At 37.3% G+C, this 27,563-nt stretch overlaps 1 protein-coding gene across 4 annotated transcripts in view; it reads right to left on the bottom strand.

Annotated features, from left to right (window-relative positions):
- ELMOD2 (ELMO domain containing 2) overlaps nucleotides 1-27,058 on the bottom strand; it is a 31,976-nt gene extending 4,918 nt beyond the window's left edge. The window contains exons 1-8 of one of the 4 annotated variants that reach the window (XM_044384333.3): nucleotides 26,463-27,058; nucleotides 25,636-25,786; nucleotides 23,656-23,684; nucleotides 15,101-15,198; nucleotides 14,715-14,844; nucleotides 12,159-12,292; nucleotides 8,524-8,592; nucleotides 7,375-7,508 (exon numbers count right to left, since the gene is read on the bottom strand). In XM_044384333.3, coding sequence (XP_044240268.1) covers nucleotides 7,375-7,508; nucleotides 8,524-8,592; nucleotides 12,159-12,292; nucleotides 14,715-14,844; nucleotides 15,101-15,198; nucleotides 23,656-23,684; nucleotides 25,636-25,777 — 736 coding nt within the window. In that variant the 5' untranslated portion in view covers nucleotides 25,778-25,786; nucleotides 26,463-27,058. Of the gene's footprint in view, nucleotides 1-7,374; nucleotides 7,509-8,523; nucleotides 8,593-12,158; nucleotides 12,293-14,714; nucleotides 14,845-15,100; nucleotides 15,199-19,621; nucleotides 19,705-23,655; nucleotides 23,685-25,635; nucleotides 25,787-26,462 lie in introns of those variants that run through there. The other 3 variants (XM_026499387.4, XM_026499386.4, XM_044384334.3) reach the window with 3 other exon arrangements.
- Nucleotides 27,059-27,563: the final 505 nt, after the last annotated feature.

Genomic DNA, 27,563 nt, shown 5'->3' with positions numbered 1-27,563 from the left:
TTCAATATCCTCATGACAGTAGCCAAATTAACCCTCAAAATGTTAACAGTATTTAATAAAAATAAACATATATATAGATATATTTACAACCAAAAAGCGTGAATTTAAAACCACTCCTCAAGTGTATTTGGATTCCACCAAATATATTTATTTAATTATTTAACAAATGCTCTCATAGCGCTCGCCATGTGCTCATGCGCGTATTTACTCTCACAGCAATCCTAGGATGCAGTACCGCCTTCCTCCCAGTTTACCGAAGAGGAAACGGAGTGTGCAGAGAGCTTTTACTGTTTTTCAAGTAACCTCCATTGCTCAGCGTTGGGCTGGAACTCACGACCCTGAGATCAAGAGTTGCATGCTCTACTGACTGAGTCAGCCAGGTACCCACAGAGCTTAAATAACTTGCCCAAATCACATAGTTTGCAAGTGGTCTCTATTAAGCTATAAATTAGACTTTGTTTCCACCAGAATCTCATTTCCTCTTCCAAAAGGATATTTAAGAAGAAATAGAAGTGATATTTAAGATTTTTTTTTTTAGAATTCTAAATTTTACTTATCTATTTGACAGAGAGAGGCAGAGAAAGAGAGAGAGAGAGAGAACAAGCAGGGGGAGCAGCAGTGGGAGAGGGAGAAGAGCAGTCTCTCCACTGAGCAGGGAGCCCAATGCAGGGCTCGATCCCAGGACCCTGAGATCATGACCCGAGCAGAAGGCAGCCGCTTAACTGAGCCACCCAGGTGCCCTTAAGACTTTTTTTTTTATGAGAGAGAGCGCGCGCGTGCGCGCACAAGAGAGCACAATCAGGGGGAGTGGCAGAGGGAGAGGGAGAACCAGGCCCCCCACTGAGCAGGGACCCCCCCCCCTTCAATATGGTATTTGATCCCAGGACCCTGGGATGGTGACCTGACCCAAAGGCAGACGCTGAACCAACTGAGGCACCCCAAAACTGACTTATTTCAGATAAATGGAGTGGGGGAAGACAGTGACTACATAAAAGTGTGGCTGGACTATTATAACCACTTAATATGAAAAAAAGTAAATTCTATTTTAGGACATTAGTCATAAATCAAGCAAACATTAACAGTTAAGATCCATGACATTTCAGGGCGCCTGGGTGGCTCAGTTGGTTAAGCCACTGCCTTCGGCTCAGGTCATGATCCCAGGGTCCTTAGATCAAGCCCCTCATTGGTTCCCTGCTCAGTGGAGAGACTGCTTCTCTCTCTCCCTCTGTGGCTCCCCCTGCTGATGTGCTCGCTCGCTCTCTCTGTCAAATAAATAAAATCTTAAAAAAAAAAAATGACATTTCAACATTGAAATATCACTTCATAAGGCCAATTTAAGAAAGATTTCAGATTAATCTCGATATGATAAAACAGATTTTTGTTAACCAGGATATGTGAGAAAAGCGAAGAATAAGGCCTCGTTGGGCACAGGGATTCCACTTGCTTCTGATTCCCAAAAGACAAACTGAGAATGGTAATCTTGTAATTATTTGAAGTAGTATTTTTAATCTTTATTTCATCCAACATTTAGCTTGTATATACACTGGAACAACAGTACATCTATAGATCTTACATAGTCATGTATAAATAGAATCTGTGCTCCCGCCCACCCCTACTCCCATCACACTGATAGGGATGTACAATAAAAAATGTAGAGATTAATAATCTGGGTAGTATGAAAATAAGACATCTATCTAATCTTCATGGTATTTTTGTTTTAGTATTTTTGGCTATTATGTTGTAGCTATTTACCATTCATATAAGTCCTTCAGCTTGCCTTTTTAAGTGGATTCCACACTGGGCATGGAGCCCAATGCAGGGCTTGAACTCATGACCATGAGATCAAGACCTGAGCTTAACCAACTGAGCCACCCAGGCATCCCCAAACTGCTTTTCAGTACTGCCTATGCAAATGATTACTTGGTCTGGAACAAACTGCTCAAGTGTAAAGTACTATAATTTCTTTTTTATTTATTTATTTTTTTATTTTTTTATTTTTTAAAGATTTTTATTTATTTATTCAACAGAGATAGAGACAGCCAGCGAGAGAGGGAACACAAGCAGGGGGAGTGGGAGAGGAAGAAACAGGCTCATAGCAGAAGAGCCTGATGTGGGGCTCGATCCCAGATCGCCGGGATCACGCCCTGAGCCGAAGGCAGACGCTCAACCGCTGCGCCACCCAGGCGCCCCAGTACTATAATTTCTTGCTTCAGAGTTGGGTTGTTGGTCTATAATGCAAATTGGTCTCAGAGAAAGACCTGCCTAAAGTCCTGAGACTGTAATGGCTAAGTTGATGAGACATCAAGAAACTCCAGGAGGAGACATCAAGAAACTCCAGGAGATGACATCAAATTATAGGAAGCTGGCACGGCCTTACATGGCATAGACTCTGAAATCCTTGCAAGAAAGGATGGGAAAGAATTGTTTCCACAAAGCACATCTATTTTCCTTTTGACTCCAGGATGTTTAAAACACTAGACTCAATAGAAATTCCATACAAAATTTCTAACATTAAAATTCCCTGTGCTTTTACTGTCCCTAACCAAAGCGACAGGGACACCTGATGTTTTCCAATAGGGGGTTAAAAATAAGGGAACCAGGGGTGCCTGGGTGGCTCAGTCGGTTAAGTGTCTGCCTTTGGCTCAAGTCATGGTCCTGGGGTCCTGGGATCGAGTCCCATATCGGGCTCCCTGCTCAGCAGGCAGCCTGCTTCTCCTTCTCCCTCTGCTGCTCCCCCTACTTGTTCTCTCTCTCTCAGCAAATAAAATCTTAAAAAAAAAAAAAAAATAAGGGAACCACAAGAATAGGGATTCACTGTACACTGGCATGAGGGATCTTGTGGGGTGATAAAAATGTTCTAAAATTGGATTATGGTGTTGGTTGTATAACTCAGCAAATTTACCAAACTCAGTGAATTGTATACTTAAAATGGGCGAATGTTATGTTTTATAAATTATTCCTCAATAAAGTTGTTATTGAGCCACAAAGTTTTTTGTTACACAAACTTGAGGAGTTATTTTTTTGGAATCACCAAACCAATCAGGACAACACTGGATATCTGCTTATGTTTAAATGTACAAGAGGGGGGCGCCTGGGTGGCACAGCGGTTAAGCGTCTGCCTTCGGCTCAGGGCGTGATCCCGGTGTTCTGGGATCGAGCCCCACATCAGGCTCCTCTGCTGTGAGCCTGCTTCTTCCTCTCCCACTCCACCTGCTTGTGTTCCCTCTCTCGCTGGCTGTCTCTATCTCTGTCAAATAAATAAATAAAATCTTTAAAAAAAATTTAAAAAATAAAAAAAAAAATAAATGTACAAGAGGGGGGCACCTGGATGGTTCAGTCATTAAGCATCTGCCTTTGCCTCAGTTCATGATCCCAGGGTCCTGGGATCAAGCCCCACATCGGGATCCCTGCTCTGCTGGGAGCCTGCTTCTTCCTCTCCCACTCCCCCTGCTTGTGTTCCCTCTCTCGCTGTCTCTCTGTCAAATAAATAAATAAAATCTTAAAAATAAATAAATAAATAAATAAATAAATAAATAAATAAATGTGCAAGAGGGTGACAATGGAGCTAAGAAACTGAATTAGCACTCACCATTTCCAGCCCTGTTTATAGAGAACAGCAAGACCAATGAAAAAGCAGTAGTGAGAAACGGGGAAAGGGGGAGCTGGAGACAGATCACAGGGCAGTGAAAAAAATGCGAATGCTCATCTCTTTATAGTTCTTTGTTCTACACAAAAACTCTGACCTTGGAACAGATTTTTGCAAATTGGGCTCAGTCCCCCAAGAAATAAGGTATGTATATTCAAAAGATAAGGTTTCAAGTTATTTTCTACTTAGAATATGCTCCTTCTAAGAAAAACAGACCTTAATTAAGACATAAAACTTGGGGCGCCTGGGTGGCACAGCGGTTAAGCGTCTGCCTTCGGCTCGGGCGTGATCCCGGCATTGTGGGATCGAACCCCACATCAGGCTCCTCCGCTGGGAGCCTGCTTCTTCCTCTCCCACTCCCCCTGCTTGTGTTCCCTCTTCCGCTGGCTGTCTCTATTTCTGTCAAATAAATAAATAAAATCTTTAAAAAAAAAAAAAGACATAAAACTTGACTGGTAAAGGGTATGAAAACCAATTTTGGGGAAGAAACTTCAGTGTATAAGATAGAGAGGTGTGTGTGTGTGTGTGTGTGTGTGTGTGTGTGTGCTTTAAATATTTCAAGAAATTTGAAAAACTTAAGCTTCACTGTTTCCAGGATGATTCACAGCTCTTATGGATCTGAACTGACAGAAACAAGGCAACTGAGAAGATCCTATGATGATTTTGTACCTCAGATATTACTGTAATGCTCTTCCTAGACAAGCCAAACAAGATGGTGGTGCTGAGGGCACTGAGATCAACAGTATCCAAAGATACTCACATTAGCCATAATTAGCGGAAAAACACCCAGAATTAGAGGTCATTTTGCACTGTTTTCCTACCTACCACACTCCTGTATTTATTTAATTACAGTAAAATGTTTAATTTGAGGGAGGGAAGAGTTTTTGTTTCTTTTTGTATTTATTTTTGTTCAACAGGCAGCATTAAACAAGCATGTATTTCATAGACAAAACAAATATCAGAGGCTACTGGCGAAGTCTCAGGAGTTTAGACACTATGTTAAAAGTCAATGAGAGATTTAGGGGAGGAAATCAAACAAGACCAATGGGGGGAAAAACAGTTCCCCAGCAACAAGATGAGAAAAAAAGACCTGGAGAACAGAGAAAAAGAAGATGCAGATTTGGATAAAAAAATCTGTTCAAAATGCCCAACCCCTAAAAAAAGAGACTGGCTGAGACTGACCCAAGGGAAGGGTCTTTTCCCCACTCACAGGATGAACATACGGTCTCACAGTCTATAGTAAAGGATCTGTACGCTGGGGCTATACTGACCCAGCTTCGTTATTTATATCTGGGAGCAGCCCGGCATGGAGACATCCCCAGTACAGTCAGGAAGGACCAGGAGGGTGCTGAAGCAAAGCAGCAATGGCGGCTCTACAAGGGTGAAGGAAAGCATCTCATGCCTGCTGGGAATCTTCAGTCCCACCAGGCAGAATTGTCAACAGTGGTCCTAGGGACCTGAAAAACCTGACCCTCCATCTGAAAACATGTTGCATCGACTCCAACTTTATGCAACCATCCCCAAACGATCCTTTATCCTCATCCATTAAAAAAATCTAGACATACAAATGGTGGGGGCTAAAGAGGTTGGGCTGAAGATGTACATTTTGGTATCATTAGTACACACATGGGGGGACTTAGGGACAGAATGAAGACTAAAGAGAGAAGGGGGTCCAGGGCTGGGCTCTGAGGTGCTCCTACATTTAGTAAGGGAGCCGATGAAGAGTTAGCAAAAAAGTCCATAGAAGAGCCGGGGGCCAGAGCAAAGCCAGAAGAGTGCAGCGTCAGAAAAGCCCAGATAACGTTTCACGAAGAAAGGCGTGGTGACCTATGCTGAGGGCTGCTCAAAGTATCAAGTAACATGAGGAGAAAAGTGCGGCAAGTGGATCTGGCAACAAAAAAGGTCGTTCATGTAGTTGCAAGAATCGGTTTCAGCAACATAGTGGGGAGAGAAACTAAACTGGAGTTAGAAAAGAACTAGAAGTGAAGAAGCAGAAACAGCACGGCTTTGAAACGTTTTATGATGAAGGGGAGCCGATAACTGGGGTGGCATCTGGAGGTGGATGCTGCAAGAGGGAATGTTTTGTTTTGGTTTTGAAAAGGAAAGCTCTATAAATGCTGAGACTTTTGCCTCATTTCTGCTCTATCCCCCGTGCCTGGAACAGCAGCTGACAGCCCGTGTGTGAATGCATGAATGTGAGTACACAAGAAGGTCTCTAGTCCGACAGGGGTGCTCCAAAAGAGCAGGAAAGAAGAGTAATGCAGAAAGTAGTGGGTAACTGAAGGAGCAAAGTCTCCGGTAAGGCTTCCCAGGGAAGGTCCTATCTCAACTGAGGCGCCACCTGGACAGAGAGGATGGAGGAGAACAGGTATTCCAGGTAGGATGACAGGTGCAGAGTCAAAAAAGAGCATAATACATTTGCACAACTTACAGGCCAGCGTGCCCACATTTCAGACCGTGGGGAGTTAGTGTTTGGCAGAAGAATGAATCTGGAGAGGTTACCAAGGTATGGATTACGAAGGGCCTTGTAATGGAAGCTTCTGAAGAACTGTAGGCAGTGGAGCAAAATGATTCGATTTTCATTTTAAATCATTCTATCTGCAGTGTGGAGAAGAACTGGAAGAAGGTCATCACAGAGAGAACACTGAAAAAGCCGTTACAGTAACGTAACAAAGGCCTCATGCGGCGCAGTTACAGTGGGGACGGGAAAAAGCAGACAAAGGCAAGAGAAATTCAGCAAGTGACAAACCTGGAACAAGGGATTAAGTGAAGGCAGGGGAGGCTGTGGGAAGAAGAGACTTGGAGGACGCCTTCAACAATGCAGATGAAGAAGTTATGATTTGGCCGTTTATTACCTAGTTTCCTATATCCTGCCAACATGCGAATGGCATTCCGAAGACACAAAAAGATCAAGAAAAGTAGAATGTGAAACTAAGCTAGGTGTAAAGCCTTTGCTTCTGAGCAAGAGCTTCACAAGATAAATTCATTTAATTAAGCCTTCAGTGTGTAAATACCATCACAAGAAAACTTAATGGAACAGTGGTAATAATGACTGCATTAGGAACAGTTATGAAGTACCCCCAGCCTAACACAAGAAAACCTGGCCTCGAAATGAGGGATGAGGGGAATGTTCCTTTAAATTAAATTTCCTTGTAAGGCTAACAGAATAATCTGTGAATGGTCTGTCCTTGACTCAAAAGCATTCGCTAACCAGTATTCAAGAGGGAAAATTCATTTTATAGTTGACTGGAAAATGGATGTCTACAGGAAAACTGCATAAATCCTAAATTTACGTATATGTGAAAAAACGGCCTCGCTGAATTTTTTTATTCAGCAACTATAGAACTGATTATAAAATACTCTTAGGAACTCATCTTCCATCATTTCCCTGTTTTTCTTTTTTCTTTCTTTTCTTTTTTCTTTTTAAGATTGATTTATTTACTTGAGAGAGAGAGATGCACGAGCAAGGAGAAGCAGAGGGAGAGGGAGACAGAATCTTAAGCAGACTCCCCACCCAGCGTGGAGCCTGATGCGAGGCTTGATGTCATGACCCTGAGATCATGACCTGAGCCAAAACCAAGAGCCTGAGCCACCCAGGCACCCCCATTATTTCCCTGTTTTTCAAAGATCCTAAATAAATAAATAAATAAAATGACAAGCATAAGTTACATATTTAGTAGAAATATTATATCTAGAAATGTCTAGTTTTAACTCATTTTAATACTCACAATAAAACTGATGAAAGTGTTCCATTGTTGGTATACCAGGAACAAAGTTGTAGAGATGAAACTTCAAAGCTTCACTCTTCAGCAAGCTGTAAGCCATCTCCGTAAGGTTGATTCCAACTATTGCATAAGAATACCTATGTCAGAAACATTACCAGTTATACCAGCTAGCCAAATAGCTCAGAAAATAAATGTAAAATTATGCAAGAAATTACTGAAAAATTACTTTGATGCATTACTAATACAGCATTGGTTTTATGAACAGATAAAAGATTTTTGTTCTTTTAGAGGCTGTTGATTTTCTGGATATAATCTAAGAAGTAATAATGAAGCTTTGGTCATACAAATACCAAAAACCAAAATCCTTTAAAAAATTAAAAAGTACACCCTCATTGGTTTCTAAAACACACTGGGCAATCTGACATTTTCCCCTCCATTATCAGGGTGGGTATGTATGTATGTATGTATGTATGTATTTTTAAGTTTGTACTCTTTTTTTTTTTTTTAAGATTTTATTTATTTTTTTGACAGAGAGAGACAGCCAGCGAGAGAGGGAACACAGGCAGGGGGAGTGGGAGAGGAAGAAGCAGGCTCCCAGAGGAGGAGCCTGATGTGGGGCTCGATCCCAGCACTCTGGGATCACGCCCTGAGCTGAAGGCAGAGGCCCAAAGACTGAGCCACCCAGGCGCCCCAGGGTATTTATTTTTATGATATAATATTGTTATAATGTTTTTTTAAAGGTAGGTATCATTTGAATATAAAAATAAAATAATGATGATAACATTGATAATAGGACCTCAATTGCATTTCACTTTACAATTTTCAAAGCTATTTCTCATTTTCCTATTTCTACATCAAAGCTATTTCCTATTCCTATTTTCAAATCTATTCCTCAACAAACTTTCATAAAGTTCCTTACCTCCATTTTATAGACAAACCGTATCTTGTGACAAAAATATATTGAAATAATACAAAATTGGGGTATGATCACATTTCACCTTAAAAATAATGTATCATGCAGTATCTTTTATAAACTTATTAATAAAAATAATCTCATTTTTAAAAATACCTTAAGATACTTTCAAATTCAGATAATCTAATCAACATTTTAAAATTCAAGAATTTACAGTTTCTTTGATGTATCCAGCTTACCCTAGTTTTGGATGATTTGAACGGGAAAGAATCTGGTGAGCTTCACTGGTATAATTTTCACTGAAATACCTTTAAAAAGTTGAAGAAAAATAGTAAAATTAACATATGTTATTCAAATTGACGATATCCAAAAGAAATTTAAAAAACTACTGACAGTCAAGATGATAGTCCCAGTACTGCCACAATCATCCCAATCTCCATCTCAAATCACTTCAGTGACTCGGAAAAGCTTGCAAATCAAAATCTAATTCTGAGGGATCAGGCCTATCTAGTTAGAACAGGACATGGGCCCTTTGCAATGCTTTAAAGTATTTTAAAGATAAATGATTTAACAAGAGACTTTCTACCTACCTTTAAGAAAAATCTAGAGTTCTTTTTGTTTGTTGTTACTTTAAGTTTTTTTATAAAATAGTCTGGGTGTACCTGTTGCGACATTCATCCTTTCGCCTCAGCTAACTCCTTCTATTATAACTGAAGTCTATATTGTTTAATGCCATTTTCTGTGCAAACAGAAGAAAGACAATAACCTTTCTTTTGCACTAAAAAAAGCCCTCCTTGATCAGTGGTGTAACTAAAATGCTGGCCATAAAATGGAAGTATTAGCAGGTACAACGGCGAAATATACAAAGCTACCTCTATTGGCAGGCTCATACATCCCGTTGGCTTGTACTAATGCAACTTCTCTGAGCTCTTAAAGATAGGGACTAAATCTTCTGTTCAACCTCCTGGGTCACCTCATGATCCACTGGTACTCATGCGCATATACATATATGATGACTGCCTGGGTGTTTATATGAGGATAAGACGTAGAATAAAAAGTGGATTTCCATGGCTCATTTAAATTTTAGAAGGCACAATCACTGAAACTTTCATAAAGCATAGAAATTTCTAACCAAGTCTTCCCATTTTTCTTCTATAGATTAATACCATGCACTTCAGTTTTTCTTTGCTGGCTAATTTTCAACCCATTAAAACAAGGGTTGTTAATTTAGAAGTCCATGAATGAAGCATCATTCATGAATGAGGGGTATCCATGAACCACCTTAAATTACGCGTGAATTTTTCTGTGTGTACATTTCCTGGGGAGAGAATATAGAAAACTTTCACCAGTTTCTCAAAGGGATCTGTAATTCCCCAAACAGTTTGAAAAAGTCCTGTTTTAGTGTAATGCTTTCCTTACATACACTAATTTGTCTCCTTTATCCCTAGGCTGACTCTAAGGATGCCCTTACTAAACTATTTACATTTCATTTTTTTTCATGATACTAATACAATTCAGTATTATGTTAATATTTTGATAACCAAACTATTCTTAAAATGTTCAATCTGTAACACAGAACAACTTTTAATTTCTTTGATGAACTTAGTCAACCCCTACCTCAACAGCATCTATGAAAAATGAACATCTATGCAATAAGGAAAACTATCCCTTACAATAATCTGAGAGTTCCCTCCCCCGTTCCTTCCTTCCCTCCCACCTGCTTGCCTGCCTTCCTTCCATCTCCTTCCTTGCTACCCTTTCTCCCTTCCTACGTACTTTTGGCCTTAATTACTATATTCTACTCACCTGCTTCTATTTCCTCATCTATTCAGCTTTCTTTAGCCTCTTCTGAACTCATTTTCTGTACAATAACCTTTCTTCTTCTACACCTGCCTCAACATTCATTTATCTAAAGCATCGTCACCAAACTACCAGCTATCCTTTGAAGCAACAAAATATCTCAAGGGATTAGATGACAAATGCCAAGAAAGTTAAAAAATAAATCACATAAGGGTGTTTGAACAGCCTGTCTGCTTCTTGACTCTATCTTTATTTCAATCCTGAAGATTCATAGCTCCATACACAGGACAACAAACAGAATTATAGGGGAATCAGAACTGATTTTTCATGTTTTCAACCATCTCTAGTACATCATCGGCAATCAAATAATTACTAATATATGTGAGTCTTCGTCATTTTTCAAATTAGTAGATACTAACTAAAAGTATCTGTAAATCATTTAAAGGTCTATCAGAATCCCTTGCCACAGTCTTGAATTAAATCCTACTAACTTATTTAAATTTTAAGCTACATTAAATTCTCCTCTGGCAAATGTTGAAAAATCTTGATTTCTTACGAAAAGAGCAAGAAGCAAGGTTACTCATAAAAAGAAAAGCAACACTATGGGGCGCCTGGGTGGCTCAGTCAATCGTCCAACTCTTGATTTCGGCTCAGGTCATGATATCAGGGTCATGAGACTGACCCTGTGTTGGGCTCTACCTGGAGCCATCTTAAGATTCTCTCTCCCTCTCCCTCTCTCTCTCTCTCTCAAAAAAAGAAATAAACACCAGAATACTGTCTGGTTAACAGAGGTTCAAATATCTGTGTAGTTTACAAGTACCAAGAAGAAAGATGGCCTTTAAAGGCTAAGAACAAAGAATCTATGTGTTCTGAAAAACAATAAATTTTAAAATATTTTATAATTCTTCCAAGTGGAAACAAAAACTGCATTTATTCTATTTCAATTCCAACTGGAAGTTTGTTTATCAAAGTAGAAAACCGGCATTCTCATTTTTTGTAATTATTATTTTTAAATTTTTTTAAGACTATAATAATTTTTTTGAGGGAGAGGGAGAAGGAGAAGCAGGCTCCCCACTCGGGGAGCCCAATGTGGGGCTTGATCCCAGGATCCTGGGATCATGACCTGAGCCAAAGTGGGACCCTTAACCGAGCTATCCAGGTGCCCTTGTAATTACTATTTTTGTATTGTGTTGTATCTTTGGCACATATACTTACAGGGAATCTTTAAAATCTTTATACTTATAAAATTTAGGTATTGCAGAAAACTAAATACTTTCATGACTGGAAAAAACTAGAGATATTAAAACCCTACTGTGTCTTCTATTTTCCCCCCAAATAGCTTTATCCATACAGACCTAGTTATTCTCAATATTAATAATTTAGCACAGTTTTAAGACTAATTTTTTCACAGTAACAATTATCGAAACTTTGCTAGTGGTTAGGTTTCCCATTCTAGGCATTTTATAGTATATAAATCACAATTCGAGGACAGACACTAACTTCTAATTTGCATATCCATATCTATACTAATCTTTCAATTTACTTTCTAGAATAGTTTTGGCCATCAATTCTGATTTTAATTACACATTTTGGGATTTCATATAATGTGCTCAAGCATAAATATTAAAGGAGGGAAAAAAAAAGGGAGTTCATATAGGCTCAGAAAAGGCAGGGCTTTAGATCAATTATCACAGATGGTGAAGAGAAAGTGTGAAGAGACTTTATTAGTATCAAGTTATATTTCCCAAAATGGAATTGGAGAGCCAAGAGAGAAGAGGCAAGAAGATAAAACGAGTAAGAAAAGAGTATACATGATTCCTTAAAAGCTATCGGAAAGGAGATCCGAAAGAGAAAGGAAGAAGAATCACTAAGAAAAGAAATCACACACTCACACAAAGTATGTTTCCAATGTCTTCATATTGTTGCCGGCACATTAGTAGATACTTTAAGCACTGTAGCTATTAAAATTCAGAGACAGTATGAAACAACTAGATCAATTCTTACTAGAATTTAACAACATTGGAAGTTACACGTCATTTCATTTACAAAAGAAGAAAAAGCTTATTTCACTTACACAAGATTGATTAATCCAAGTATGCCCATGCCTCTGAAGTCTGTTTTGGGATCATCACCCTGGAAACCAATGTCAGCCCACTGCTTGGAGATTCTAGCCTTCAACTTTTTCGTGGGCATTAGAAGATTCCAAAGCTGTACAAACATACTTCCATATTACAAATAATAGCGATGTTCTTAATTTACTAAGACATTTTTCTTCTCATACATGACACGTAAGTTGAATACTTTCAATTAAACAGCTTTAGTAGACAAATCATAGGGGTTCAACAAAGACTGGATTTAAAGAACTTTTCAATTACCCTAAAAAATGCAGCATACTTATTCCAATTCAAAAGACTGCTATAAAGAATAGTAGATCTGAAAAAAGTGACAAGTATATAGAAATCTAAAACAATGAGATATCTGTATTTATTAAGTTTTGTTATAACTAATAACTTTTATATATATATATATATATATATATATGTATATATATATATATATATATATATATATGTCTGCCAGTACTGGTAAACTGCCTCCTTAAGAAAAAAACAAAACAAAACAGTGTTAGGTACTTGGCCCTTCGCTCGAACACTACCTACATAAATAGGCTCCACTCTAATGGTGGGTGATTAGTCTCTAAACAGAAGCAGCGAAACAGAGGGAATCATGAAGAAATAAGACTGATAGCATTTCAATCCATATGATCATTATTTTACAAATTTTCATAATTTCAAAAGAAAAAATACAGCTTGGTTTTAAGTAAATATGTTCCTTAAGACTGAGCATTTAAGAACAGCAACCAAATATTAGCAACAAACTAACCAACGCAAAACAAAGTTTAAAAAATTTAATCATTTTCTAAATTCAACACCACAAGTCATCAAACAAAACAGACTTACAAAAGTTGATTAAAATGTTTGTAAATATTTGCAGAACAGAAATACTTGCATTTTTTTCCATTTCACTACCATTTCAGGCATTGTTGAGTAAAGGACTCCTAATGAAAGGAGTATCCTGTCACCTAAAATAAAATGTGAAGACTTGTGACCTTACTTTAAGACAGGGTCAGGACTCTGGCCCTGAAGCTAATCCAATCATTAGACTGGGTTTTTATCTGGTCCCTTCTCTTTTTATTAACACATCAGCGTCTCTCCACAAGTTTGGCAAGGGGTTTGGTTATGCCAGTGATAAAGCCTCAGTGATGTGGGGAGAAACACGGTAAGACCAGTAATAGTCAATTTTAATGTGCATAAATATCAAATTTCTGGGTTCCACCCCTGGAGGTTCTGATTTCACAGGGCAAAGGTGGAACCTTAAATTCTAAGTATTAAGACACTCGTTAACTACAGTGAAGGTGGTCCTTACACTACACTTAAAGAAACACGTGCTTACTTAGCTCTTTACCCACGGAGACTGCAAAGTATGTGCAGTGGCTGAGTGATTCACTGCCAGCAACTGCCTCTTCACCTTTAAAACCGAGTCTCATAATGAAATCAACAGGATAAAAATTCCCTTGACTAAAATGCTAGGCTGTATATCTTACCCCTTCTAAAGGGAAGGTATTGTGTAGAAAAGGTCAGAAGTTAAGGGAATGATAACAACGAGGATATAAAATGGTGGCCAACCCCCAGTGAGTGCCAGGCACCATTCTAAAACTTTAAATATAATGGTTCAGTTCACACCAACAGCCCTTTGAGGTACGTATTTTCATTATCCTCATTTTACAAACTCAAGTTTTATTTTTATTTTAAAATTTGGTAAAGTGTATATTTACCCTTTCTCAGAAAAAAGGTGTTTTTTTTTAAACTTGTCTCTGTTACTTAGATATTATCAATGTCTCTTTCCACAGCATTTTTAGATATAACAAACTCCTAACTCCAAGTACAATGTGCTATGTTCTTGGACTTTAACTATTTAAAAATGAAACTGGCCCAAAAGCAAATTACTTCATCTCCTCTGGGCCTTAGAATCCTCATCCCTAAAACTAAAATGAAGGTGAAACACTAGATGATCTGGAAAGCTTACTCCGGGTTTAATAATCTCTACTTTTGGCCTCTCACTGGCCTTATGTATTTATACTTTAGAATCATAAGAAATAGGGAAATTCAAAGTAAATTTCATCACTTTCTTAATTTTTAAGTCTATGGTGGCATTATTTGGCAATTCACATTCCACAAATCCCAAAATATTTTACATGATAATATGAAAAGGGACAGTCATGTTTCTAATTTGAAAGTAAGTTAAAAAAATGCCTAACTTATATGTGACTTATATAAAAAGGGGGAAACACCTGAAATTTGTGGACTCATCAGTTGAAAAGATCCCTCTCTTAATAAGTTTATAATTTATTTCAGAATTAAAAGCATTAAAGTAAAATTTATGTGAATATATTTTAATGAGGCTTATCAGAAAATTATAAAAATAGTTAAATCTTTCACCAACATAATAAGGGGCAAAGAGACTGGATGACTGTATAAGACTCTAGAATTTGCACATGGACTTTACTAGCTCAAGTCTGATTTATTTTTCCGGTGTCCAATAACTCCAAATACAGAAAACAAAAATTTACCTTGAGAAGCAGCTTTTCATGTTGGAGGTTATCAGAATCATATGGTTTTTTTCTCACACTTTCTACATCCAAATAGAGCTGTTTATAACCGGATATCTGCAGTAAGCATGCCTTCATACAGATTTTAAAACTGAAAATGAGAAAATTATTATTTCTAAAAATCATACCTTCTTATCACAATAAAGTAATGCCTTTTTCCTAGCTTGCGGTTCATATGTCTATTTAGGAAGCATTTCCTCAATTCCTCATCTAGTGAAGTGAAAGGATTGAACTGAATGATCTCTACAATCCCTTCAGCTCCAATGTTTTTACAATGAACAGTGTGTGATCGCCACACCTCACAATAAAAGTGTGCAATAAAAGAGAATACCGTAAAAAGAGCATACCTGGCATCCTTCTCAGAGTTAATATTCTTTTCCTTCATTATATCTTCTACACATTTGTCCACTTCACTCTGGACAACAAGAGTTGCTTTCTGCAAAACCTATTTATGTGAAAGAAAGCTAAATGAGGAAAATCCCTTACAGCTGAAGCAGAACAGTTAAGTTTTGGGGTATTTAGTCAACTTCACAATGCATACATTAAAATGCAAAATGAAACCAAACTGGTTTCACGAGGGCTAAAACCACACACACATGCATGCATGCATACACACATACATAAAGAGAAGCAGCATGACGTGATGAAGGCTTCCTCAACTGAGAATCAACAGGTTCTCAAGTGATAAGTTCTTAACAAATGAGCTCCCACCATAGTGGGCATATGAAGCAGATACTTTATATAAAATTTTTAAATTACATATATGTGCACAAAAATTTTAACGCAGAAGTCAAAAAAACTTTTAAATGCAGAAGAGCAAAAAGAAGAGAACTCAAATATTCTTGTGATTATTTGCCACCACCAGAGACAGTCACTGTTAACCAATACCCTTAGTCTTTTTTCTATTCACATAAAACAGATTTCTTCCATAATATGTCCTATAAATGTCCACTGGATCCTTCTTTCAACAAACAAGCAAGTTCAGGCCTTTTTTACCCTTAAAAAGTTTAACTCTTATCCCTCTGTAAACTACCAATGAAATCCTCTCTGGAATCCCTTATAACCCCAGGCAAAATATTCTCATCATACCTGAAGTTATGCCTCTGCATCTCTTGGGTTTTTCTTCCAGAATGTTCCTTCCCAATCACTAAACATACCAATGCTGCCCGTTTTTAAGCTAGCTCACATACCAGGTCCAAGAGGCTTTCCCTGATTCTATTCAAGTGGAATTAACCTCTCCTCTCTTGAGATCCCCATAATTTATCTATAACCTTTTTATGATGTTTTCTACTTTCTAAATTACCGTTACTTTTATGTATTAAGTGGAAAATTCTTTAAGCACAGATTATATCTAGTTCATCTTTTCATATCCTGCATGTAAAAGCTAATTGACAAATAACTATTAAATGCAGATGTTTAACAGATAAAAACCTTAAGGAAAGCAACTGCTTCAGTAAAAGACACGTACAGCAATGCATATGATTTAAAAGAAGGAATAAAAGGAAGGAAACAAAAAGACTCCTCAAAGTAAATGAAAAAGTGAGAAGGAAAATGATCAAAGACTAACAGTTGGTAAGGATACACATATGGTCAACAAGGTCTAATTGGTCAAATCCTAAGGTAATATGGCTACAGGAAATGTCTTGAACCTTAAAACCCAGCGCTAATGAAAGGGTTACCTATTCCATGGATAGAACCTTTTTGCTTCCTGAAACATGAAAAACCTGGTCAAATATCACCTCCTTTTGTGAAGCCTTCCTCAGCCTTGGAGAGGAAGTGAGAGAGCACTTACTACACTGTATTTGCTTACTTTTACAGATTCGCCACCAGGCTTTGCGTCTCTTACTTACTCTTACATTATGAATGAATGAGTACCTGATTGAATGAATTTGCTCAAGGCCTACACAAACCTAAGAGACAGAGTTCAGATTAGAAATAATGTCTAGTCTCTCAGCAAATATTTTTCCTGTAGACACTACGATTTTTTAATTTATTTATTTTTCTTCTAAGATTTTATTTGAGAGAGAGCGCACGTGCAACAGAGAGATGAGCGGGGGTGGGGGGAGCAGAGGGAGAAGGAGAAACAGACTCCCTGTTGAGCAGGGAGCCTGACCTGGGGCTCGATCCCAGTACCCTGGGGATCACGACCTGAGCCAAAGGCAGACGCTTCACCAACTGAGCCACCCAGGCACCCCAACTTTGTTCTTTTAATAGATTACTTGGGCTATACTAGGTACCTTACATTTCTGTATAAACTTTAGAATGATCTTGTCACTTTCTTCAAAAATAGCTTGCTGGGATTTTGACTGGAATTGGCACTGAATCCATAGGTCAATTTGGGAATTAACATCTTAACAATACTGAGTCTTCCAATTGATGACTACCCTGTATCTTTCTACTTTTAACTTTTCTTAGGAAAAGGAGTTTTAGTGTAGAAGTCTTTTTTTTTTAATAGAAACATTTTTTTTTTTAGATTTTTTTTAAATTTATTTATTCGACAGAGATAGAGACAGCCAGCGAGAGAGGGAACACAAGCAGGGGGAGTGGGAGAGGAAGAAGCAGGCTCATAGCAGAAGAGCCTGATGTGGGGCTCGATCCCAGAACGCCGGGATCACGCCCTGAGCCGAAGGCAGACGCCCAACCGCTGTGCCACCCAGGCGCCCCTAGTGTAGAAGTCTTGTGTAGCTTTCATTAATCATTGAATATTTTATGTTTCTGAATGCTACTATAAGTGGTATTGTTCTTTAATGTTGTTTTCTAAAAGTTTGTTGCTAACTTATAGAAGCACACTGTGTCCTGAGACATTGCTGAATTCATATATTAATAATGCTAGTAGCTTTTGTAGACTTCTTAAGGTTCTCTGCACTCACAAACTGTGTCATCTGTTAACAAACAGTTCTCCTTCTTTCTTTTCAATCTTTATATTTTAGATTTCCTTAGTGGACTCCCCAGGACCTCCAACACAGTGCTGGAAAAAAAAATCAGACAGCAACAACCTTTGCCTTGTTCCCAATTCAGTGTGGGAGCATTCAATATTTCAGTATTATATATCATGGTAGCTGCATGTTTTTCACCTATGGTCTTTATTAGGATGAAGTTCCTTCCATTCCTAGTTGAGTTTTTAATCATGAATGGGTATTGAGTTCTGTCAAAATAGTTTTTCAGTATCGATTGAAATGATCTTATTTTTCTCATTTACTTTGTTTTTGGTTTTTTTTATAATCATATTTTTTTTATTATGTTAGTCACCATACAGTACATCCCTGGTTTTTGATGTAAAGTTCGATGATTCGATAGTTGCGTATAACACCCAGTGCACCATGCAACACATGCCCTTCTTACTACCCATCACCAGCCTATCCCATTCCCCCACCCTCCTCCCCTCTGAAGCCCTCAGTTTGTTTCTCAGAGTCCTGTGGTGAGTTACATTCATTGACTTTGAAAACTCAATCGTGATGTATTATCCTTCTTATAGATTACTGGGATCAATTTGCTAATGAAGAACTTTTGCATCTGTGTTCATGAAGGATACGGATTTATAATTTTCATTTATTATACTGTCCTTGTCTGGTTTTAGTATCAGGGTTATACTGGCTTCATAAAATGTGGTTTTTTTCTACTTGATTTTCTAGGAATTTATGTAATAGTGGCATTATTTCTTCTTAATGTTTAATAAGAGTTCACTAGGTAAAGGAGGGCTTTTGGTGCACAATTTTTTAATTACAAATTCCATTTATTAGGTATATGGCTATTTATATTTTTGAATTTCATTCTGTGTTTTGATAAATTATATTTTTCAAGGACTTTGTCCCTTTCATCTAGGCTAAAGAATTTACTGGCATAAAATTATTCATAGTATCCCCTAATATGTTTAATGATTGTAGTCTGACAGTTCCTCTATCATTCCTGATATTGGTAATTTGGGTTTTCTTTTTCCTGATCAGTGTTGCTAGGAGGTTATTAATATCACTAAGAATCAAATCTTTTCAAAGAATCAATTTTTGAGTTTGTTATTTCCTATTTTTGTCTATTTACTATTTTGCTAATTTATCTTCTTTCTATTATATCCTTTATTTATTTTAGGTTTAATTTGCTCTCTTCTGGTTTAAAGTGTAAGCACAGATCATTGATTTGAGGCCTTAAAAACCACTCGGTTCAATTTTTTTTTTTTAATTTCCCTTGTGAGTTCTTTTCTGATTCATGAGTTAAATTTTTAATTTCTAGATATTTGGGGATTTTCTAGATGTCACAGTTTTCTTATTTCTAAGTTAGTACTGTGGGGGACAGAAAACATACTCTGTATAAGTTCAAGCCTTTGAAATTTATTAAGACTTATTTAAAGACCCATATATTGTCGTACCCAAATGAATGTTCCACGCGTACTTCAGAATGTGTGTATTGCATTCGTTGGGGGTAGCATTCTATAAATGTCATTTAGGTCAAGACAAAGTATTGTTTGTAAAAATACTGTAAAAGTATTGTTCAAATGGTATACATCCCTTCTGATTTTTTTGCTCTTTTTGTACTGTCAATTATCGAGAGAAGTGTATTAAAATTTTCAACTACAACTGTGGATTCGTATATTTCTCTCTTTAGTTGAGTCAATTTTTGCTTCAAGTATTTGGCAGCTTTGTTAATAAATGCATATACTTTTAATATTATTATGTTTTCTTGATAAATAAACCCTTTTATCATTAAAAAAAATTCAGTCACTGGTAATATTCCAAGTTTATGTTTTCTGAAACAAAGACACAATAGCTTTTTTATGCTTAATTATTCACATGGTATATCCTTTTGCTTTCTATTTGTTTGTATCTTTATGTTTACAGTATATTTCTTGAAACAACATTCAGTTAATTGGGTCTTACTTTTTTATCCATCTGTCAATCTCTGGCTTATTCTCTAACTTTTTGGTAGGTCTTTGCTTCCTCATCAAAAATAAAATAGCAGCCTGGATGGAGGATAAATATAAACCATTACAACATTTTCTAAGTTAATTTTGAAGGTATATTCAATCCTGGAATATATAGTACTTAGAGAATTTCTGAAGTCAGCAATTTTAAAGCTTTCTTTTTTAACCTCAAACCATGTACGCACTGAAAGACTATTTTCCCAATGTCATTTACTTTTTACTAAAGAAAAAGTGGGTGATAATAAATAAGAGAACAACAAATATGAATCACTTATCCTATACTTTGTAAAAAAATTTTATATGCTTATGAATATTATTTTATTATAAAATAACATTTGATGAACATAAAAATAAAAGTCTTTTTCATTACATCTACCTTGAAAGTAGGTTACAAATTACATGATTAACACATATTTACAGGCAGCAAATGTCAACAGTGAGTTTTACTACGCAAGCAAATTTGGGGAGATTATCTATACAGAGTACTAACATTTCATTTGTGAACCACAACACCTACGTAGTTATATACTTAAAGGTTAGGTACTTAGAATCTAGCTTTTCCAAATTAAAGACAAAAAATATGCATATGTACATCACTATACCATATCATTGACTCACAGACAACTAAATTGATTCCATAAAACTAATTTATTATTCAACAGCTAGAATGTTATTATCATTTAAAAGCTAAGACAACAGCTGCAATTGAAAAGCACAGCCAGTCAAAAACACTATTAGATTGACAAAGTGTTTTTTCCCTCCATGGCAAATTTTTCAAATAGCTGTATATGCATTAGTACAGTGGAGCTTTGCAACATTACCATACATTGCACGACAGCCAGACTTGTCAGCACAATACTGAATTAGACTGCTCAAATTCTAATAAGGTTTTCGTTTTCATTTATAAATCCTAAAGTTTAGTAACCCTTAATATATAATTATTAAGTAGTCCTTAGCCTAAAATACAAGCAAATGAAACTCAATTTTTAACAATCAAAGAATTTCCACTATGAAATAGTTCACAACCCAGTAGGACCATACTATCACTGCTTTAGGGAATTGGCCTTAATAGATTAAAGTCACTTATTCACAGCAATTATCAGTAATGTGAAGTATTTAAATACCTAAGAAGTGTTCATGAATATTTTAAACTTTTAAAAATCTTGTAGTATATATTGGTTTAATCCCATTATCATTAATATTACTAACAACTACTATTTGTTGCATACCTATCATGTACTAGGCATTGTCTTAGACTGCTTTCATATTAGTATCTGTAATCTTAAAACATTCACGTGGATATTAGCACCTCCTTTTATGATGAGAAAATAAGTAACTTGCCCAAAAGTCAAACTACTAGCAAGTGATAAAATCAGGACTTAAACCCAGACTTTTCTCACATCGATAAAAAAGTAGATCAGGGTTAATAGAAGTATCACGAAATCCGAATTTGATTTTACTCTACAAAGTAAATGGAAATATACAAGGAGATGCAATACATTACCAGAAATGGTATTTTTAAATTGATGAGGCTTCCACCATTTGTTTATTGACAAGTTTACCTTAGATCTAAAACTTCAAGAAAAAAAGCTTCTGTGATTTAATTCAGTAAGGAACTACCTATTGGTTGACTATCCTTTTTTTTCAGTAAGCCTTACATAACACTATTAGCAACCTATACTTTTTAATAATAACATTTTTGGGTTTTTTGTTTGTTTTTAAAGATTTTATTTATTTATTTGTCATAGAAAGACACAGACCACAAGCAGGGGGAGTGGCAGGCAGAGGGAGAAGCAGGCTCCCTCTTGAGCAAGGAGCCCGAAGCGGGACTCAATCCCAGGACCCTGGAATCATGACCTGGGCCAAAGGCAGGCGCTTAAAAGACTGAGCCACCCAGGCATCCCAATAAAATTGTTAACAATTTTAATGTTTACTTTTCAAGTGGGCTTTTCATAGTCAGTAAATCAGATAAAAAAGAATAAACACTGTGTTTTTCCTTAACTCATTACCACGACCTTAAAGTCCCCAATAAAGTTTATCTATACCTTCTCTAAATGCATATTCATAATTACATTCAACACTACTCTTCTTTTGTGTATTCCAAAGACCCGGAGGAGTGTTGAACATGTGGTACCATTCAAATCTTTGGTCAAGGATTTGACCAAGGCACTAGAGTTCTCAAAAAGCAACATCTTATGTATGGTCCCACTTAAGTTTGGCATAATTATACCACACACAAAATCCTATTAGTAAAATCCGTGACCAAGACTGTTGTCACATCAGTTGTAGTAACAACAGTTACACACACAGCTGTGACAATGAGCTGCTAGTTTCAGAACTTCTCTAGAGGTTCTTCCACAATGATATTGTTACTTTGTGATATTGCATCCTAAGTTTCATATATGGAAGGAACTATATGGGTAGATAAATTTTTAGAACCAGCAACTTGTGAACTTTTTAGATCTCTACATTCTTATTACAAAAAAGAACAAGAATATTAATCACTCTCTAGGATTCTGAACAAATGAGTAGGACTCCAGACTCCTGTTCCCCAATATATATTCATGTAGATGAGTTATTCTTACCTTGACCATTCATAAAAAAAGACCGTAACTAAATCAATAAGGCACTTATTTTATAGGTCACTCCCCAGAACATAACTGATATGCTTGCAACATTCAACAATATCCATTTTCTTTCTGGCATGAATTAGTAACTCGTGTCTGTATCACTAGACAATAGCACATCAACAGTTTTTGATTCTAATTTTTATCCATGTCGTAGATCATGACCAAGTACAAACATACCTATAGATATTTACAATACAAATAGATGCACACACAGATAACTAAAATTAAAATTTTATAAAACAATATTTAACCTTTTTACAACCAGTGTTTTCTGATTATTTTCTGTTTCATTTCTTTTGTTTTGTTTAATGCTGGCTGTGATCTACTATGGGATTTTAAACAATGATCTAGACGACCCATACTCCACCTTTGCCATACCAAATATCTATATATATATATTATATATAATCTCTCTCTCTCTCTCTCTCTCTCTCTCTCTATATATATATATATATATATATAAAACTGTGAACTACTATTGAGAAGTACAGCATGTCACAGATTGAATCACTGGTCCCAATTTTTCACTCCCCTATAATTAAATTATATAGTCACATGCTTACCATGGCTTCGTAGTGGGCACAGTGCATTTCTCTATTCCTTGACTTGGGTTGGCTACGTAACTTACTTTAGCCAAAGGGATATTAATGGACATGACAGGAGGAAACTTAAAAAATATGTCTGTGTGGTTGGACATTCAATGATCTATTGTGAAAACATTCTCCAAGTACCCACTATATTTTCAACCTGGGTTCCAAAATGACACAATTGGAACAGTCCTGAACTTGGGACCAACTTGAAGAAGAACCTCTCGAGGTGGCCCACAGATCATGGGCAAGAAATAAACAACATAGTGTAATATATGCCCCAGGGATTTTTAAGTTTGTTACACAGCAAAGGCTAACTAAGAAATAGCATGAGGTATGACTTATTTAGGATCAAAAGGCATGTGATTCAGGGTTGTTTTTTTTTTTATCACTATCCAAAATTGTTTTTCTCTCGTATAAGAATCTATCCGAAGGACACAGTTTATGAGGTTTTTCCCCTAAGAATCTGCTTTCCCAAAGGCTATCAAGTTTTGAGGCAAAATAAAGAAACAAAACCTCAGATAAGGACAAATTATTCAAATACCTTTTTTGTGCACAAGTAGCACACTCGCACACACACACACACGCACACACAGAAAACGTTTCAAAAATTAATATTTTTAAAGTGGGAAATTTCATGTTAATACTCTTTACAGCAAAGACTCTTCTAGTAGAACATTAAAAATAATGAATTCTAAAACTGAGGTATTCTTTTAAAGAAAAAGTATCTCCAGGTTAAGTTTTCTAGAACTACCCCCTTGATATAATCCTACCTTATTCTTGGAGTATGTCAAGGAATTTTCTGAAATAAAGGAAAAAAGAAAAAAGATTGTTACCACTTAAATGCTGTTTGGAAATTACTCCATAAACTGTATAAATATCAAGACAATAATAAGTTAATAGTTCTAGAAGATATAATTTCTACATGTATAACACAGCAAACATTTTTAAATGTTATCCTCACAGTACAGAGCACTAGATATGATTCCAAGATTCTCAACCCGATGTAACACACCAGAGCCAAAGAGGTGAGACCATCCTAATTTCCCCAGGGTCATGTTTCTGTGCAAACCCCCAAGTGTCTACTAACCACTGCAAATTCATTCATGGCTGCCTCACAACAGCTTAGGTCCCAGAAACCCACCTAAAGAACATACAAGTAAAGTGCTCTCTACTACATTTTCTTCATTTTTTGGCCTTATGGAGTAAGCATTTAGATTTGAGGAGCCAGTGACTGAATCATACAACAACAAAGGGGGTAAATTGTAGAGACTTAGATTATTTGGCCAACTATCTTCTAACCAGACAAACAGAAAAGCAGCTTCCCCATTCTTGCCTTCTGTTTCAAGAATGACTAGAATATTTTTACTAGACTATTTAAACACTTTTTTTCTGGCACATTTTCTGGCACACTGAGAATAAAGTCTCTTTATTCTCAGCAATTTGAAAAACTCAAGAAAAATGGTTTTGCCACAAATTTATGCCTTAATATGTTCTTCCCCCATAGTACAAAACATAAGCCATTACTGCTAAGATTTCTTATCAAGAGGTATTTTGTTCTTAGAGCAGCCAAAAGGGCAAATCAAAAGAGCAGGCAGTAATTGAAGTCAGCCACAAAGTTGTGAAAAAAACTATGGAAGTAATTAAACTTCAATCATCCAGCTGCCCTGAGGCTTACTCCCTCCTTATATCTCTCATTCTTCCCCTGTTGCCTTGGATACCCACACCCACTCCCCAGATCTCACAGGGGTGGATTCCTTAGTTGAAGTACACTTGTTCAACACAGAAGAGGATTTAGTTAAGTCATGATTTTCCATTTAACACAGTGAACATGAACTGTAGCCAATCCCGGGTCTTCCTTATTCTGGTCAAAGTATAATCACCTCAACCACATTTCTCTCTCCTCTGTGTTCTAATTTAAAGCAATATTTTCAATTAAGCATTGAAAGCTGATGAATTTTAGAAGGTAAACAGAACACCACTGTTCAACAGAAATATAATGCAAGCCAAAATGTGAGCCATGTGTGTACTTTAAAATGCTCTAGTAGCCACATTAGAATAAAACACATAAAATTTATATATTTTAACCCAATACATCAAAAATATCATTTCAACATATAATGTATATAAACAACTATTAATGAGGCATTTCTATATTCCTTTTTCATATAAAGTCTTTGAAACTGAGGGTACATTTTATATTTCTACACATCTCAATTGAGACCAATCACATTTCAAGAGCTCAATAGCCACATGTGGCTACTGGCTACAACACCGGACAGTGCAGACTCTGAGTATAATAATCTTTACCAGGGATCACTAGATACCTATTACCGTCCTTTCACGAATTATATAAGAGATTAAAAAACTGATGAAAAGGTGCTGAATATAAAAACTGATCTAGATTCAGACACTCTTCCCCATCATTTAAGTGAAAGTTTCAAAGGACAGAGAAATAGAGATTTTTCTCTGGAAAACAGGTTGCAACTATAATCTAAGGTACAAGTGATGAATTTTAGGAGCCGGAGAAGATCATTCTTTGCACAGACGTGGGTGGAACTAAATTATAATGATTCTTTTTCTACAAAATCATAGTTTTAGAGCTGGGATCATTCAAAGCTAGATTTCAAAGATTAAAAAACTAAATTTAAGTTTCTTGATCAGGATACACAATGAGTGCATCTGTCACTATCAATACCGAGAAAAAAATATTCAGAGTTAAAATTGATGTATTCTTTTTCAAATAACATTACCTATCCTGTGTGTCCTTTGTGCACCTACATAGGTATCAAAAATTCGCTGCAATTCACATTTTCCAGTCATCTGTCGTAAAAGCCATTTCATCCAAAATCGAAAAAAGTGCCCATAGAAGAACTCCCACAAAGAAATAAACATTTTTTTTTCCTGGAGAAGGAAATATGACAGATTTAATGACCTTAAATTAGATTTAAAAATGGAAAAAAATAGTTATTTCAACTTATCAAATCCCAAATTATATCTATCATGTTATTCCCTGAGTCTACTTTGTAGTAGTATTTAGGCATGTAAGAAAACAAGGACATATGTAATAAATACAATTTAGATCAGTTAAATATAGGATGGTCAAATGGTCAATTTGTCACTTTTTAGGAATTAACTGTAAAAATCAAACTACTTACTTAGATTCAACTTCTCAGTTCCCTATGTTCTCATCTTTGAGAATGAGGTTCAACAGTTTACAAACAAATGGGACCCAACTGAGCAACAATTAAATCAAATATGCCATACATTTGAATGGTTCCTATAATGAAGAGCTTCTTTAACCCTTATGTATAATGCCAGTTACATCTGCCCCACAGTCAGGAGATATCAGCAAATAAAAACACAACATATGGCTTACAAATTGAAGTATATAAGTTGAACACAGAGTAGATCACACTCTGGCTAATATTAATTGTTGATTTTCCATTCAGAGGTGAAGGGCAGAAATACTAAGAATAGTAATAAACTACGCCCTCGACAAAACTTAATCTTCATGCCGTTAGAAAAATCTTGAACTCCTAAATGAAGCGGGGTGGGGGGAATATAAGTGAGAAGTTACTTTAAAATAAAATGCTTTCTCTCCTTTCTGCCTTCAGCGTTCCCATAGAGACATCATCTCTGGACTACGGCCTGAGGGACTGTCAAATTTGAAATCCCCGCAGGTCAGTGCAGAAGCAACGCCCATCCTCAGATATCGGCAGCACTGCGACTTTAACATGAATCATCTAGTCCGCGCTCAATAGGACAAAAGAAACAAGAACTGCCAAGCGCAGGGAACGCAAGCCTCGCGGCGCCTGAGCTCCCCAGCCCTCGGGGAGTCGATGCGCCGAGCCCCCCTTCCGGAGCCTGACCGAGCCCAGGTCGCGCGCGGCCCGAGTGGGAAAGTACGGCTCGCACAAAGCCCCGCCGGCCGGGACACCCCACGGCTTTCCTTAGGACACCGAGGGGCTCAACCATCCCGCGCGCCCTCAGCGCAGCCGCACCAAAGCAGCACCGGGCGAGACGAAAAGAAACAGCAGCCACCTCACAGGAGCGGAAGAACTAGGGGGAAGCTGGAGCTGCCTCGGTTTCCCCAACTGCGAACAGCCGGCAACGGAAACGACGCTACCCGCGGATCACTCCCTGCAAGCACCGCGACCCGGAAGTCGGGGAGGGAGGCCGCGGGAACGCCTTCCCTGGGACACTGCCCGCCCCCGCCCCGCCCCGCCCCTCCTGCCCCTCCCACCACTCCGATTGGCCCGAGATCCACCAATTGCGAACACCAGAAGGAGGTAGCGCTGAGCTGCTGGCGCGCGTGCTCGGGTTCTAGGAACGCCCAACGGTTTCCCTGGCAACGGCTACCTGGGTGCACGCCCAGCGCTAAAGGTTGGTCTTTCAGAAGTGCCGCTGTGGACCTATTTCTCGCCTTATACCTCAGGTCGTTTGCGCTGATTGAAACTGTGTACTGCTCCTAAACTCCAAGAACTCACGGAAGAAACAGCCTACCTTTGGTAAGTTTCATAGCACCAAGGTTGCAAAAGCACTTTCACCTACATTTAATCTTAATTCCGCGAAGTAATTATTAACGGTCCTACTTTATGGATGAGCAAACGGGATTTACGTTTAATGACTTGCCCATGGCTAATACATGGCAAAAAAAAGGAGAGTTCTATATGTTGAG

This window comes from Ursus arctos, unplaced genomic scaffold (assembly GCF_023065955.2).
Source record: "Ursus arctos isolate Adak ecotype North America unplaced genomic scaffold, UrsArc2.0 scaffold_11, whole genome shotgun sequence".
Classification (NCBI taxonomy): Eukaryota; Metazoa; Chordata; class Mammalia; order Carnivora; family Ursidae; genus Ursus; species Ursus arctos.
Note: the sequence above shows the minus strand (reverse complement) of the source record. Positions and strands in the feature narration are given on the sequence as shown.